General features: G+C 39.2%; 1 protein-coding gene across 3 annotated transcripts in view; it reads right to left on the bottom strand.

Annotated features, from left to right (window-relative positions):
• Positions 1–15,897, bottom strand: part of PTPN5 (protein tyrosine phosphatase non-receptor type 5) — a 118,287-nt gene that overhangs the window by 33,437 nt on the left and 68,953 nt on the right. For all 3 annotated transcript variants that reach the window (XM_074276694.1, XM_074276695.1, XM_074276693.1), the window contains exons 4-5: positions 1,280–1,461; positions 428–541 (exon numbers count right to left, since the gene is read on the bottom strand). In XM_074276694.1, coding sequence (XP_074132795.1) covers positions 428–541; positions 1,280–1,461 — 296 coding nt within the window. The remainder of the gene's footprint in view (positions 1–427; positions 542–1,279; positions 1,462–15,897) is intronic.

The raw sequence follows: 15,897 nt of genomic DNA, 5'->3' as shown, positions 1-15,897 counted from the left end.
TTTTTTTTTTTTTTTTTTTTCAATTTTAAAGGTAAATTTACTGTTGAAAATCCCAATCTGGTTTTAGCTGAACTAGGAAAGGAAGGAGGATTATGTCCCTGATAGGAGAAACTGAAGTCTCCTAATCCTTGAGGGGATGGGTCAGGATAGTTTCCTGTGGCTCTTGGACATATATCTCAAAACTTGGGCTGCCAGAGATAGGGCAGCTCAGGGGAGGGAAAGTTTCTCATGATTGAGAAAGCCCATCCCTTGTTCCCTGGAGGATTCTCAAACAGGGAGAGAGAGTCAAATAGGGGATTCAGAAGCCTCAAATTGAGGGCTGAATTAATGAAGCCCTGGCAAGGGGAAGGGATGGGAGTAGATGGGGGATGGGAAAAGAACCCTTCTTGTCCTCCCAAGCTGCCCAGTCCTTTAAGAGCCCACTTACCTCTGGAATGATGAGCAACTGGCCCAACGGTGAGAGCAAGGAGGAGCTCATATCCATGAGTCCCTGCAGAGTGACAGAGCCATACCCACTGAGCCAGAGCACTCCTAAGGCCAGCTGGACAAGGGAAGGGACAGAGGGTCAAGATTAGTCATAGCCCTGAGCCCACAAGGCTCAAAGAAGTGGGGAGTGGGGGCTGTAGGGCATTCCCCTGGCCCATCCCTCAGAAGCCCTTGTGCTTCTCTTCCATTTACTCAAGTTGTTACTTTAAAGAACACATTCCCAAACTTCTTCCCTCCCTCAGCCTACATCCAAGGAAACCCCTGAGTGTGAGATCCCGAGTCTCCCCATTTACAAAAGTCACACAAATATGATTCACCAAAATGACAAGGGGAAAGGTCTCACAACCTTGAAGAAAAGTCTCCCTTAGAGATAGCTGCCGAAAGGAGGTCCCCCACAGAAAGAGAGGTGGGGGGAATCCCATTTAGGGGATGACTTCCCAGAAAGAGCCACACAAGAAGACCCTACAGAACGGAAGAGCTGCCCTCACAAAGGAGACCTTATAGAGGAAATCCCCCTGAGGTAAGGCTCCTCCAGAGAGGATCCTGATTGTGCTCAGAAGTGTCACAGGGGAAGTAGATACTAGAGTTTAGATCTCCTGGCTCCTGCTCATCCCAGCTCTAGGGATTCTACTGGGCTGAAATCTTTACAGGTGAGACAGCAGATCCCCTGGGTTCCTCCATCTCAGATGGGTCCTGGGTAGAGATGGGGGGTAAGGCTGGGGATGTCCCTCAGCTTCCTGTCTCCCCTCCCCCTTCCCCCCCCACCCCAGCCTAGTGCATCCCACATCCTTACCAAGAATTGGGAGATGGCGAACAAGCACATGCTGCCACCCCCAGTCAGAGGTTGGCCCCAGGGACACTGGGCGGGCTGTGTTTCTCTCTCCGAGGACTGTGGGGGTGATGCTGTTTCCCCCTGCTGGTCTGGCTGCCCCTCATTCTCATCGATAGCCTCCATTGCTACGGGCTGAGGGAGACCTGCAGAAGCCATGAACACAGTCAAGCTTAATGACTCCCAGGTCTGCTGGGACCCAGTAGCAGCTACTTCCTTTTTTTTTTTTTTTTTTTTTAAAGCTGTTGATTCCTTTCAATCCTGCATCCGTCAGTGTGGCTTCACATCCAGCCGTCACACTCGATTAGCAAAGCAATATTCACCTACCTTCGTCAGAAAGATCTGAGTGTGGGTGGACAAATTATTTTTCTTTTATTTCTCCAGGAACAGAGTTAAAATGGCAGGAGGTTTTTCAGCGAGTTAATGTAGTCATGTTTATTCAGTCTTATTCTTTTTCATTTCTTAAGGAAACAAAAAAACAACCTCCCCAAATCCAATTTTTAAAGGCCTGGCCCCACACAGTCGGTATAGCTTCTCTGTTCCCACCTACACCTGTCCCTGGGGTTCCAGGCCCTCATGGTCCCAAGGTTGAAGAACAGATCCATGGCCATGTCAGCAACCAGACTCCCGGAAAGCTGAGGGGTTTGGGAAGTGGGGATTATATGCCCTTAGAGTAGACCTTAACACATGGGACCTTCCTTCGTTGTTCTTTAAGGGCAGAAGCTATCTTTGCCTCTTTTTGTATCCCTAGCACTTAGCACAGTGCCTAACACATTGTAAGTGCTTACATCAATGTTTATTTATTAATCAGTACATGAAATAGCCTTTAAAGCTTGAGCCCCTTTTGGAGGGGTCTCAAGAAATCTTATAAAAATAAGGAATGCTGTCCTGTTCACACATCCAGAGGCATATAAGGTATGACTACTGAGAAAAGAGACTGTATTTATACAGAACCAGTCTTTAGGCACTATCTATCTATCTATCTATCTATCTATCTATCTATCTATCTATCTATCTATCTATCTACCTATGTATCTATCTATGTATCTATCTATCTCTATCTGTCTATCCATCTATCTATCTGTCTGTCTATTTATCTATCTATCCATCTGTTTATCTATCTAGCTCCTCAAGCCCTCTTCTTCCCATCAAATGAGTTAATATTTTTAAAGAATCAAATGAGAGCATATTAATAAAACGCTAAGCACAATGCCAGGCAAATAGTAGGCACTTAATAAATGTATATTTTTTTTCTTCTCTTCCCTCTTACTTTGCTAACCAGGAGAAGTCAGCAAAGGATTTGTCTGTGATTTAATAGAAAACTTTAAATGTTCCATGGTTAAGTTTTCTGACATTTGGTTGTCTCATTCAGAACTTTGAAAGCTATGTATGTTCCAGGGAAAAAGAGCTTTGGTCTGCAGGGTTCAAAAATCCATTGGAAAAGGGTTGCTGATCTACTTTCAGTCAGGTTTTACTCTGATTTTTATTCCTAATATGGAAGTGACTTTGGCTTCTTGATGGTTATTATGATAACAGAGCTCATGCAATTCAATAAGCATTTATTAAGCACCTACTATATATCAGGCACTGTGCTAGGTGCTGGGGCTACTGGGGAAAATAAAATGAGACTGTCCTTATGATACCTTTCTAGGCTTACTGCATACACTGTGCAGTTGAATCAAATTGACCTAACTTCTTGTTTCCTGTCCGTAACACCCTACTAGGGCAAAGGTCTGAAAACTTTGAAAAAAAATTGGTAACTGCATTTCAATATAATTGATTTGTTTTGTAATCTTATGAATTTTATTTTATGCATTTAAATATGATGTGGAACGCTTGGCACACAGTAGGCATTCAATAAATATTTACTGACTAATTCTAAATCTAGAGCTCTTTCTATTACAAGGTGACAGACCCACAGTCACTGAGTCATCACCCATTTCTGCCTGTGGTTCTCATTCAGAAGTGAGAGGTTTCATCAGTGAGTGGCTGCTGCACAATGGTGTTACTGTAGTTACTACACCTGCTCCAGAACAACACAGCTGGCCCTACAATGGAGAAAGAGACCAACTCAGGTCTTTTCTTATTGGCTGGCACACCTGGGCACAGAAGCTTAGCTCAGAGGGTTGGACCCAGTTGCTAGTGGGGTAGAGATCCTCATGTGGCCAGCTTAGCTCTGTCCAGGCCTATGGTTCTGAAGAGGGCGCAGAGCCCTCCCACAATGTTTTCAATGCCCAATTTAGGGCACAGGGATGGATTAAATGTAACATATATTCAATAAACAATTTATTGAGTGTTTAATATTTTTAGTGCTTTAAAAAAATTAAAAATTTTATTCAATTATTATTCAATAACAAATTTAAGGGCTTACTATGTGCCAGGTCCTGAAGACAGAAAGGCAAGACCTCAAGTCCCTGCCCTGGAAGAGCTTATATTTTATTCAGGGGAAATAGTATGTATATTGAAAATTAATTACAAAATATGTACAAGTAGGTTGCTGTGGAAAAGGTCCTAGCAATTGGTGAAAACAGAACAAGGTTCTGAGAGAAGATGCTATTGAATGGGACTTTGGAAGAAACTAGGGATTCTAAGAGGGAGGGAGGAGGAGGAGAAGCATGGAGGGCAGCCTGGGAGGAAGTTGAATATTGTGAATCTCATATAGCAAGTTAAACCAATTTTGGCTGTACCTTAGAATGTACTGAAAGACTATAATGGGTAATAAGCCTGGAGGGATAGACTGGGGCTTTAAATGTCAGGTGGAGAAGTGTTTATTTTTATTCTAGAGGCAAGAGGGATCCATTGCAGCTTCTGTAGCACTTTACTAGTTAATCAGAGAATGGATCAGAGAGGGAAAAGTCTGGAGATTGGGAGATGAATAAAGTTATTGCAATAATCCAGGTGAGTCCTGAGATGAGTAGCTGTGGTATGAATGGTAAGAAAGGAATGGATGAAAAACATGGAAATAGCATCAATAAAATCTGACAACTGCTTGGATATGAGAGGCAAGGGAGAGGGAAAAGTCATTTCCATCAGTGGAAACCCCCCAATAGCATCTGCCCTGTTAACGAATGCTATTTTTGTCTATGAATCTCATATTAATGATATTACCCATAATTTATTGGCCATGGTCAGTAATACTGCTGGTTTGTTGAACTGTATAAAAACAATATTTGAGTGAGAATGTATAGAAAAACAGACCTATTTTTCTCCCATGAGCCTAGTAGAATAAACTATTCAGTACTGAATAGACTGAATCAGATCAACAAACATTTATCAAATGCTTATAGCAAGCAAGGTAGAGTGAGATACTCTCTTGGGAAGAGGGTTAGGTAGTTTTGCAGGATGTAATAGAAGCTGTTAGGTAGAGAGATGGAATGCTCTCGTGTTTTGTTTTTTAAAATCTCTTCTTCAAGTCATTCACTCTCTGGGCCTGGGCAGGTCAGTGCCTATTCACAAACCTTGCTGTCTTTAGCTGGAGTGAGTGCTGGCCTTTACTCCTCAGTTATACCTCCCTTCTGCCCCCAGCTGTCACTGATTTCTCTTCTTAGTGATGTTAATAATGGGAACAAGACAGGTTAAAAATGGGTAAGGAAGTATCATAAGGAAACAGGTACCATTTCTACCTTTGTCTCCAGATTTAGGGGCTTACTTTAGGTCCTCAGAGACCATGCATTTGTCTGCCTGTGAGAAGTAGGAAGAGACAGGGACCTTCTCTCTGCCAGTTAGCAGTCAAAGCTGAATGAATCCTTAGGCACAACTCTCTGGAAGTCATATCAATATTGCTGCTGTCAGTTTAAACAAGTGAAGATCCAGGCAAAGGGAAACATATGTAAGCTGAGATCAGTAACTATGCCGCTGGGGACAATTACAGGCAGTACCAAAAGTCTATTAGCACTGGTGAATGTGACGTGGGTTAAACTGACTCCACTGAGACAGTATTCATAGAAAAAAATATAATGCTATTCAGGAAAAGTGGCTTGGTACGTTGTCCAAGGCTCATGATCCTGGCCACAGCCCACTGCTATAAGCTTCTTCAAGACCAATAGGTGCAGGTGATTAGACAAGGCCTGCACTAAAAATAAGGCAACATTTACTAAGGATAGAAGACACAGGATCCACATTGGGAGGAGGTAAATTATTAGCCAAAAGGAAAAAAAAAACTTTTTTTTTTGGTGGCAGGGTGTCCATAAAGTGCAGAAACCTAGTGGGAAAACCAGTTCTTGTAGCAGAGATTTGTGTTTAGAAATCCACATAAGGTCGTAAAGCAAACTAAGGGAAGTGTCAGAGAGTTGACCACTTGTCTCATTCAGCCTCAAAGCTTGGGTCTTTTTATGGAAACTACTGACATGACTTACTCATCTTATCCTGTTCTTCCCACCCCATCCCCAACTCCAACATCATGGCTAAAGGATGGCATTGTATAGGACAGGATCTATCATTCTTCTTTCAAGTTCTGCTGTGAGATCCTACACTAAGCGTCCTGAGGAAATGTCTCTCTTCTTCTCAAGGTTGTTATGTTATGGAATTGGTGAAAGACCTCCATGAATTCTGAGTTTTAAACTTTGTGTATTGATTGCCATAGTTTCTTCTTTGGTCCATATTGTTTTCTACCCACCAAGTACCCCAGGAGACCTCATTAACATTTGTGAGTCTAGGAGAGTTTCAACAATGAATTCTTGCTTAATGCACAATTTAAAGGGTGGGTGACGATTTAGTATGTACTTAGAAGTCAAGGTGAACACATTATACCAAAGGACAGGGAGTGAATACAGAGTGTTCCAGATCCCCAGCAGGCAGGCCAAGGGTCTGATTATCTGAGGGAAAGGAATGGGTCCTTTGCCTTTTCTATTAAGTCCTAGATAGTCCTACTGGGATGGAAGTTATTACTCTATGCTCCAGGGCTCCCCAGGAATGGGTGTCAACTCCATTTGTATGCTACCTCAGCTGTTTGTAGGGAAGAATGTAAATAACTCTGAGTTGCCTCCACTTCTCTAGGTAGTCATTAACCATGAGAATTGTGATTGGGGTGACTTTTGGAAAGTTAGGAAAGGTAGTTGGTAAGAGAAGGATGTGTTTCAGGTGGATGAGTGGGCCAAGTGACTTCAAGGGGTCTATGGCCTCATGAATTTGGATAAGTTTTCTGGTGAACAAAACATACCTAACTCCCTCTTCTCCTTGTCTATGTCCTCTTATTCCTTTTTTTTGGGTCCACATAGTATGCTGAGACCTTCCTCCAGATTTTCTGACATTATATATAAGGTATCAGAATAACACACCCTATCCCTCACTTTCCCTCCGTGTCTGGACTAGTTGCATTTTCTGACTAGATTCCCTACTCTCTTTAATTATGTGTCAAAGTCTTTTTCTGGGATGCAGCACTTTGTAAGTAATATATAGCATCATGGTTACTTCCACTATATATCTATCCTGATATCCCTTGGATTAACTCATAGCTTTGGAGATTTTGGAGGGGATAGAGTGCAGGGCCTGGAGTCAAGAAGAAAAGGATTCAAATCTAGCCTCAGGCACTTACCTGGGGTATCACCCTGAGCAAATCACTTTTCCTTGTCTCAATTTCCTGAACTGTAAAATGGGGATCATAATAGCATTTCCCTTGCAGAATTGTTGTGTGAGATAATATTTGTAAAAGCACTCAACAGTGCCTGGAACAAAGGAAGAACCATATAAATGCTTATTCCCCTCCTTTATTCCTTTCCTTCCCTCCCCTCCCCCTCCCTCTTTCCATGATTTATAGCTATATAGCATTACCTGAAGGATATTGGTGTTTAAAAAAATGGGCCTTTGTTTCAGGGAGAAACTTGGGATCATTAAATCATTGTGCACTTTTCCCAAAACAAACTAGCTTGCTTACTTCCTTCAATTCTGAGACTATTTTCTGTCTACAGTATCTATTCAAAATAAACACACTGCTGGAAAACTCTATGGGGGCGGCATCTAACTACATATTATTATTTGGACAAGAAGTATTCTTTTCCCCTTTGAATATAGATATTGAACACAATAAATGTATCATATATGTGTATTCAAACACACAATACATATCTATGTAATATATATACATTATATAATATGTATACACGTATACATATATATGCTAAGCTTTTTTCAAGTGATTATAGACCAACTTTTTATCTCTAAGTGCTTGCTGGATATCTTCACATGTTCAAAACCAAACTCTTTCCCCCCAAAAAACCTACCACTCCTATTTCTACCATTATTCCAGTAATCCAGATTCTTAACCTCAGAGTCATGTGTCCTTCTTTATTTTCATTTCCTTTTTAAAAATTAATTTTATTTCCAAAGATCTGTCTTCTTTTCCTCCCTCTTTTCTCCTCCTCATGAGAAAGCAAGAAAACAAAATCTTTGTTTCAATTATATATAACGAAGCAAAGCAAATTCCCACACTGGCTATGTAAAAAAAATTCTCTGCACTCTGAATCCATCACATCTTTATCAGTGGGTAGACAGCATGCTTAATCCTTAGTCCTCTGGAATTATGATTGGTCATTGTGTTGATCAGTTTCTAAGTTTTTCAAAGTTGCTTGTCTTAACTATATTGTTATTATTGTATGTTTTTCTTTTCCAGTTCTATCACATCATTCTGTATCAGTTCACGCAAGCTTTGCCAAACTATCCCTTTCATTATTTCTTATAGCACAATATTATTTCATCCCAACATATACTATATAATGTGTCTAGCTATTTCCCAAATAATAGGCATCTCCTTAGCCAATATATTTGTACAGTGGGGTCCTTTTCTTCTTTGATCTCTTTTAGATACGAACCTAGTAATGATATCAATGGTCAAAGGTTTAATAGTTTTCTGGGCATAGAAAGTACTTAGCTTATTGACGGAAATAATACTAATTGAATTGTGAAGAGAAAATGATTTATGTTGTCTCCTCTATTATATCTAAATGACTAATAATCCCTCCAAATCTGCCCCCCACCACAAAACTCTAAAACTCTAGATTGACAAAACTGACCAAAAATGGAAAATGACAAATGTTGGAGAGGCTGTGGGAAAATAGGCACAATAATGTACTCTTGGCGGACCTGTGAACTTGTCCAGGAATTCTGGAAAGCAGGTGGAACTTCAGTTGTTTTAATTTGCATTTTCCTAATTATTAATGATCTAGATAATTTTTTTCTCTTCACTCTTATTTCAGTCAATAGATCAATAAGTATTCATTAAGTACTTTCTATGTTTTAGGAATTAGGGAAAGTGGGGAAAAAAAAGCAAAAAACTTATCTTTGTTCTCAGAGAGCTTGTATTATAATTAAAAATTATATAAATTAGACTATACAGACTGGACAGAAGATAACCTTAGAGGGGCCATCTGGGACAAGTGGGGAAGCCAGAAAGGCATTATAGGGAAGGTAGTGTTTAATTTTTTTTGGGGGGGTCTTTTTAAAAATTTGTGTCTTAAATGAAGCCTAGGATCTAAGAATTAGATGCTTGGAGGAAGAACATTTCAAGCACTCAAAACAACTAGTTCAAAGATATGGAAGTGGGAGATGGGAGTGTTATATTCAAGAAATAACAGTCACTATAGTTGCATTGTAGACTTCATGGAGAGAAGGAGAGAGGAAAGGTAGAAAGGAGGGTAGCTAGGTGGTGCAGTGGATAGAGCACCATCCCTGAAGTCAGGAGGACCTGAGTTAAAATTTGGTCTCAGACACTTGACACTTCCTAGCTGTGTGACCCTGGGCAAGTCACTTAACTCCAGCCTGGGGAGGGGGGGAAGTAGAAAGGGTCTAGGTTACGTCTGATTGAAAATTTCAATCAGAGGACCTTTTATTTGATTCTAGAAGTGATAGGGAGTTGTAGTAGGATTAACTGAGCAAGGAAGAGATAAGATTAGACCAACAATTTGGGAAAATCATGTTGATGAATAAATAGAAATTGGATTAGAGGGAAGAGAGACCTGAGACAGGGAGACCAATGGAATAGAAGGCCATTGGAATAGTCCAGGAGAGAAGTAATGAGGATATGAGAGAAGATGGCAGCTTCATGAGAGGAAAAAGTAGGGAAGTTATATAAGCAATATTGTAGAGAAAGAAATAAGGGTTTGCAGCTGCCTGGGTGGAGTAAATGAGAGAAATTGAAGATTAACACTAAGGTTATCACTGAAAAGTTGGTGATGCCCTCTATATTAATAGGACAATTCAGAAGAGGAAAGGATTTTGGAATAGAAGCAGGGTGCTCTGTTTTGGACATTTGAGTTCAAAATCCTATGGGGGCACCCAATTCAAAATGTCCAGCAGTCAGTTGGTGATGACTTTTTCAAACTATCCCAATCCCTGCTCTCCCCATGTTTTCTAAATCAAGGTTTACTCCAAGGGTAAAATCAACCTTCTGGGGACTCACATCTATATTATCCCTATAAACTTCCAGGGATAAACATTAGAAAAATTCTAATTTTCCAGGAATACACATTTGAACATACCTATGTTCATTTATACTATATTCTTTTGTCTCTTCACCTTTAACTCAGGGGTTCTCAAACTACAGCCCGCAGGCCATGAGACCCACTAAGGACCTTTATGAGGCCCACCGGGTTATGGCAAATGGGCTGAGGGGCGGAGACAGTGTGAGATTTTGTTTTTACTATAGTCCGGCCCTCCAACAGTCTGAGGGACAGTGAACTGGCCCCCTGTTTAAAAAGTTTGAGGACCACTGCTCTAACTCGTAAAATGGTTCTCTAGGAAGGCAACATGGCACGGGGTAAAGAATGCTGACTGGCATGAAATCTCAGTTTTGGCTTAATTCTTGACCACTATGCTAACCTTCCATTCATGCTCTTCCTTCTTCACATCCCATGTTTGAAGTGCTACATCACAAACATTCAAGGCTTGGATCTCCTACCACATTAAACAGCAATTGTCAACATCAAAGAAATGTTTCCATGCTGTTGAAGTAATGGAGGAATTTATAGACATGACTAACAGCTGTGAACAGCTGTATTTCCCTGCTGTTTTCCTCATCCAGCTGTTTGCATTTCAACTCAAGTCAAACACAGAGTCAAAGTGACAAGATTCAAGGGTGTAAGGCAATCAGGAAAATTAGTTATTGGGTCAGTAATTCAATTCTATATTAAATAAGAAAGCAAATCATGGAAAAAAGAAAACAAGTAATTATTAAGCATCTACTATGTGCCAGGCATGTGATAAGTACTTTCATACAAAAATTAAGAAAACAAACACTTTTACCATTGATTAATGACGAAAGCAAATCTACATCCGAGATAAAGCTGTTTATTTTTACACAAATAATTTAATCTTGGCAGAGTATCTGCTATCTTTTACAGTTGCTACCTTTTTTCTGACCTCCCACTTTCAATTAGGCAATGTCATATTTAGGGATGTGATCCTCAGTTTAAGAAGCTTTGACCTATAGGATGAGGAGGCTGGCATACAAGGCTTCTAAGACTAATTCCAGCTATGATTTCCAAGAGTAGTAATTTTGAAATTTTTGGTCTCAGGACCCTTTATGTTCTCAAATATTATCAAAAACCCTAAAGAACTTTTGTAAATGTGACATAATAGCTACTGATATTTACCATAACAGAAATCAAAATAAATGTTTAAAAAAAACAAGCTGATTTTCAAACAAAAACTCATTACTGGGGCAGCTAGGTGGCGCAGTGGATAGAGCACCAGCCTTGAATTCAGGGGGACCTGAGATCAAATGTGACCTCAGACACTTAAGACTTTCTTAAGTCTTAAGTGGGGGGGGGAAACTCATTACATATTAACAAACATTTTAAATGAAAAAAAGGTCATATTTTTCATTTAAAAATTAGTGACAATGGGAACATTTTGTATATAATTGCAAATCTTTTAAAAAAGTCTGGCCTAATAGAAAACAGTTGGATTCTCCTATCTTCTTTTGTAATCTATTTCTTGCAATGTTATTTTGGTTGAAGTACATGAAGAAAATTCATCCTCACACAGATATGAAGTTGGAAAAAGCAGGAATATTTAAATCGTCAAATAAAATCTTAGGTTTGTATGAAAATAGTTTTGACTTTTTAGATCCCTAGAAAAAATCTTGGGAAAGTAGAACTTCACTTTGAGAACTGTCTAAAGGAGATATTGGCTTGTAGGCCCAACAAAAAGTGGTTCTAGTGGAGGCCCTTTAGTTGGATCAAGTCTGTATGTAAATTGTTGCTTCTCTCTGTGACTCATCCTTGTAGTGCTCACTCCCATCCCCATAATGTCTCCCTGGCTTCCAGCCCTGTGGGGAATTAGTACAGACAGCTTGCTGAGCCTGCCCATATTTACACACACAGTGGGGCTTTGTCCCATTCAACTTTCCTCCTTTCCCAAACATACAACACGGTAGTTTGTTAAACACACCTCCTGGCTCAGTCCCCACATTTCCACATGGGATTGCTTACAATTTAGAATGTCACAATCACCTCTATCCATCTCCATCTATGTGATTAAGCAAGTGGAATTCACAGAAATCAGAACTGGGACTTTAGAAATCATCTATTTTTTTAGCTGAAGAAACCAAAGCCCAGGGAGCGTAAATTAATTGCCAAAGCTCCGACTAGCCAATTGTCAGACAATCTAGAATCCAAGCTTTCTGACTTCTGATGCAAAGTGCTTTCCAGTGCCCTACCACTTGGATTTTTTTTACTCAGGTGTTTCTAATGCTATTGTTGTTGTTTATCCTTTATTCTGGAAGAGGACCGATGACATCATAGGATGATGTTTTGACTTGCGAGTGAATTGGATTTAAATGAAGCAGACTTGTGCAAAGTTGTCAGCCTTACTCTTCTTTCCAGAGTTATCAAAGTCCAGTAGTCACGAAGGCAGCAAGCTCTGTTTCTAATGTATAGCCTTCTCCTCTCCCCCTAAGCAGAGACTTGTTGGCTTTGGTCAGAATTTAGGTGATGTGGGTTCTTGTACTCTTTTTACAATCCCTAACTGCTTGTTTATTGACTTCCTACACTTCTCTGCATGTAGAACATACTTAGGGCTAACAATTAGACATGGTCATTTATATGTTGTAACCTGAGGGACAATGGCAGGATCCTCAACCCTCCTTCACATGGATAATAATTTATAGCCTCCTAAGCACCTGAAATTCAGGTCCCATCACTTAAAGTTCCTCTATAATATATTTGTTTCTTTAACTTTTGAAGCCGCTGGAATCTTCTACAATATAAATTCTTCTGAGAGATAACACTTTCTGTTCTTTGTAATTAAGCCTTAGGGACATTAGTTGAAAGACAGATGAAACCAAAGCTGGGAAGGGATGGGAAGCAGAATAGGATCTTGGGGAGGCAAAGGCTAATCCTAATGGGAGAAGGAGAGACTTTGTAAGTTTAATATTTTGTATTGGGAAGTCTCCAACTCCCAGGAGAACTAAATAGGTCTCTGAAGAGATATGTCAAAACCAGAGGTTCTTAACTTATTTTTGTCTGTCCTGGGTGCCATTTATATGCAGAAAATGCTGAAGATTACAAAAGAATCAATAGAAATAGAATTATGAAAAAATTATAAAAAACAAATTAATCTCTAAAGGGATGAAAAGTATATATCAGCCATTACACAGATGTTAACATCATTCCCATCATATTTTCTTTGACTTTGAATAACAAAATTGCTCTCCTCTGGGCTCTAGGCCAGACTGCATGGAAAGTGCACAGCTTTTGTGAATAATAGTGATGTCAGATTGCATGAAAAGTTCACGGCTTTTGTCAATATTAGTGAGGTTTGATTGCATGAAAAGTTCATGGCCTTTGTGAATATTAGCAGCATCCCTTCCCATAGAACTTGAGACTGTGCTATGACTTCAAAAGGACTTCTCAATGTCAATCTCTTTTTTTTTTCCTGTAGCCTGGGGATGTGTAGCTGGAAAACTAGGACAGGTATAGTGTGTGTACATGGAGACACACCCCAAACATCCTGATCTCTCAGAAACCTGGTGTCAATTACATCCACCTGCAATGTAAGCCAATAGAGAATAGTAGTAGTAGAGAGAGGTAGACATAGAGAATAGCTGCATGGCAGGGATACATGATGGGTTGATAACAAGAAGATAGACAGGAAGATGAAGCAGTTGGATATGAGACAGGGGAGAAAGTAATGGAGTTGGAGTCAGGAAAATCTGAGTTCAAATTTTGCCTTAGAGACAAATGAGATAATATATTGAAAGAATTTTGCAAACCTTAAAGAGTTATATAAAGGCTATTTATTATTGTTATGATTATTATTACTATTATTATATTGGCCAAGGGCTTTGAGGCTTGTAATCTAATGCACATCTTCCTCATGGGTTTGGCAGATGGCATGGGCATGGGCCCCCGAAGAGAGGAGCTAGGGTTTTGTTAATTAAATCTGGAATGCTAATGGATTTTTTTTCAAAACTCAAGTAGTCTTTGGATAGGGAAATAATAAAATGATTATATTTTAAATCGCAAACAGCTTTGTTTCTACAAACAAAGGGCCCTACTCTCAAAACCTCTCTAGAAAGTAATAACAAAGTACATCTGTGAACAGGCTCATGCAGCTCTGGGCGAGGAGCCCCAAGTCACTCACAATTAAAGGGATCCAGAGTGAACAAAACAAGCAGAAGACCATAGTGTGATGACAAGATGATAAGGACTACTCTTTCTCCTGAAAACCTGTGTGTTAGGAAGAGAATTGGTGCAGGATCAATTGCCAGGCTAAGGATGATGACCTGGAATAAAAGTACTTTAGGTGGGGGTGGCAGAACAAATCATACCCTTCTGTTTTATCTGAAGCTGAGACTCAAACACAGTCATGGGTATTGAGGCAAATTGTGGTGGAAAAGTGAAGGCATTTCCAGACTGGGTACAAAATACAAATAGCAGGACTTGGAGAGGCTGAGAACAAGGTTTAGTCACAAAGAGTCTTTGGGTTTTATCAAAAGACGAAACAGGTGGAGACTATACGTAGATCAATGTCAGAAAAGCAGATAAGTAAGACTCTAGGTTGGTTGGGGCAGCACCAAGGACAGCTTCCTGAAACACTTGGCCAGCTAATTCAGGAAAGTTATCTATTGTTTCTAACCAGTCTTACCCTTGAGAAAGATCTTTTTAGACTTTAAAGAGTCAATTTCAGTTAAGATAACTTCTGATTTTCAATAAAAGATACTATATATGCATTTAGCTACATAGGAATCTTAACTGTTTGTATCAGAAGCACTGTGATATAATAGAAAGAATGTAAGACTTGAAGTTATATTTGAATTAACTGTGAGACCCTGAGCAAATAATTTAATTCTATCTCAATTTTTTCATCTTTTTTTTTAATTGAGGCATTTGGGGTTAAGTGACTTGCCCAGGGTCACACAGCTAGGAAGTGTTAAGTGTCTGAGATCAGATTTGAACTCAAGTCCTCCTGACTTCAGAGCTGGTACTCTATCCACTGTGCCACCTTAACTGCTCCAATTTCTTCATCTTTAAGAAGGGCTCACAGGGTTGTAAGGGCTCCCCACTTTACTCTCTCCCTATATCTTCCAAGTAAGGCTAGTTGCTCAGATTTCTCATTTGTTTCCAGTCCCTAGCTCTCTTCTTTGATGCCCTCCCTCTTCCTCCTCTCTTCCCCATTCTCAGGATGAGGAATTGAATTATCTTGGAAATGGTGAATAGACCCACAGAGTGTGGGTGTTTTGTCTTCATGACTGATTTTTAAAAAAATAATGCTGCTCCTTTTAAGAATTCAAGGATGGCCTTGAGTGAAAAGGCAAATATGTAGTCATTTGCTTACATGTGAAGGAAGACACTATCTGCATCCAGAGAAATAAATAGAAGTACATATAGAAGGATTTTACATATATATATATATATATATGTATATGTCCATATGCATATTTGTGTCTAATGATAGCCATCTTGGAGGGAGGAGGGAAGGAAAAGAAAAAAGTTGCATCATAACTTTATTATATATTTAAAAGGAATAGAAGGGAAAGCAAGTTGTGTATAATAGATTTTCAGTTTCTTATATGATCATCCTTTTTTCTATTCTTCTATGTCATAGAAATGCTTGTTTTATTAAGTTCACAATAAAATAAATGAAATTAAAAAACAAAACAAAAAGAAGAGACAGTTTTGTCATTAGAGACTGGAATTTAACTTAGACTAAACAATCACCAAATTATGATGTAACAATGATGATGATGATAAATACTTTGCATCCATATAGCACTTTATTATTATAAAAACTATATAACTTATCAACATTAAATCTCAAGTTCTAGTTCTGACACTTAAGTTGTCTGACTCTAAACAAGTAACTTACCTCTAGTTTTTATCCATGAGTTCTTTTATCCATGAAATGGATAAGATAATGTTTGCTCCATTTTCCTCACAGGGCTTTTGTGAGAAAATATATTTGTAAACCTTAAAATCCTTTGTAAATATGAATTGTTATAAATCTTTCTGGAATCTACATTCTGCTAAATAAGACATCCTTCTCTTATATTGCATTTAATACAATACTTTAATCTACCTTTTATAATAGCGGTTCCTGGTCATCCAAATCTCAAACTGATATACAAAGTCTGATCATTTAGAAATAGA

Source organism: Sminthopsis crassicaudata, chromosome 6 (genome assembly GCF_048593235.1).
Source record: "Sminthopsis crassicaudata isolate SCR6 chromosome 6, ASM4859323v1, whole genome shotgun sequence".
In the NCBI taxonomy this organism is placed as follows: Eukaryota; Metazoa; Chordata; class Mammalia; order Dasyuromorphia; family Dasyuridae; genus Sminthopsis; species Sminthopsis crassicaudata.
Note: the sequence above shows the minus strand (reverse complement) of the source record. Positions and strands in the feature narration are given on the sequence as shown.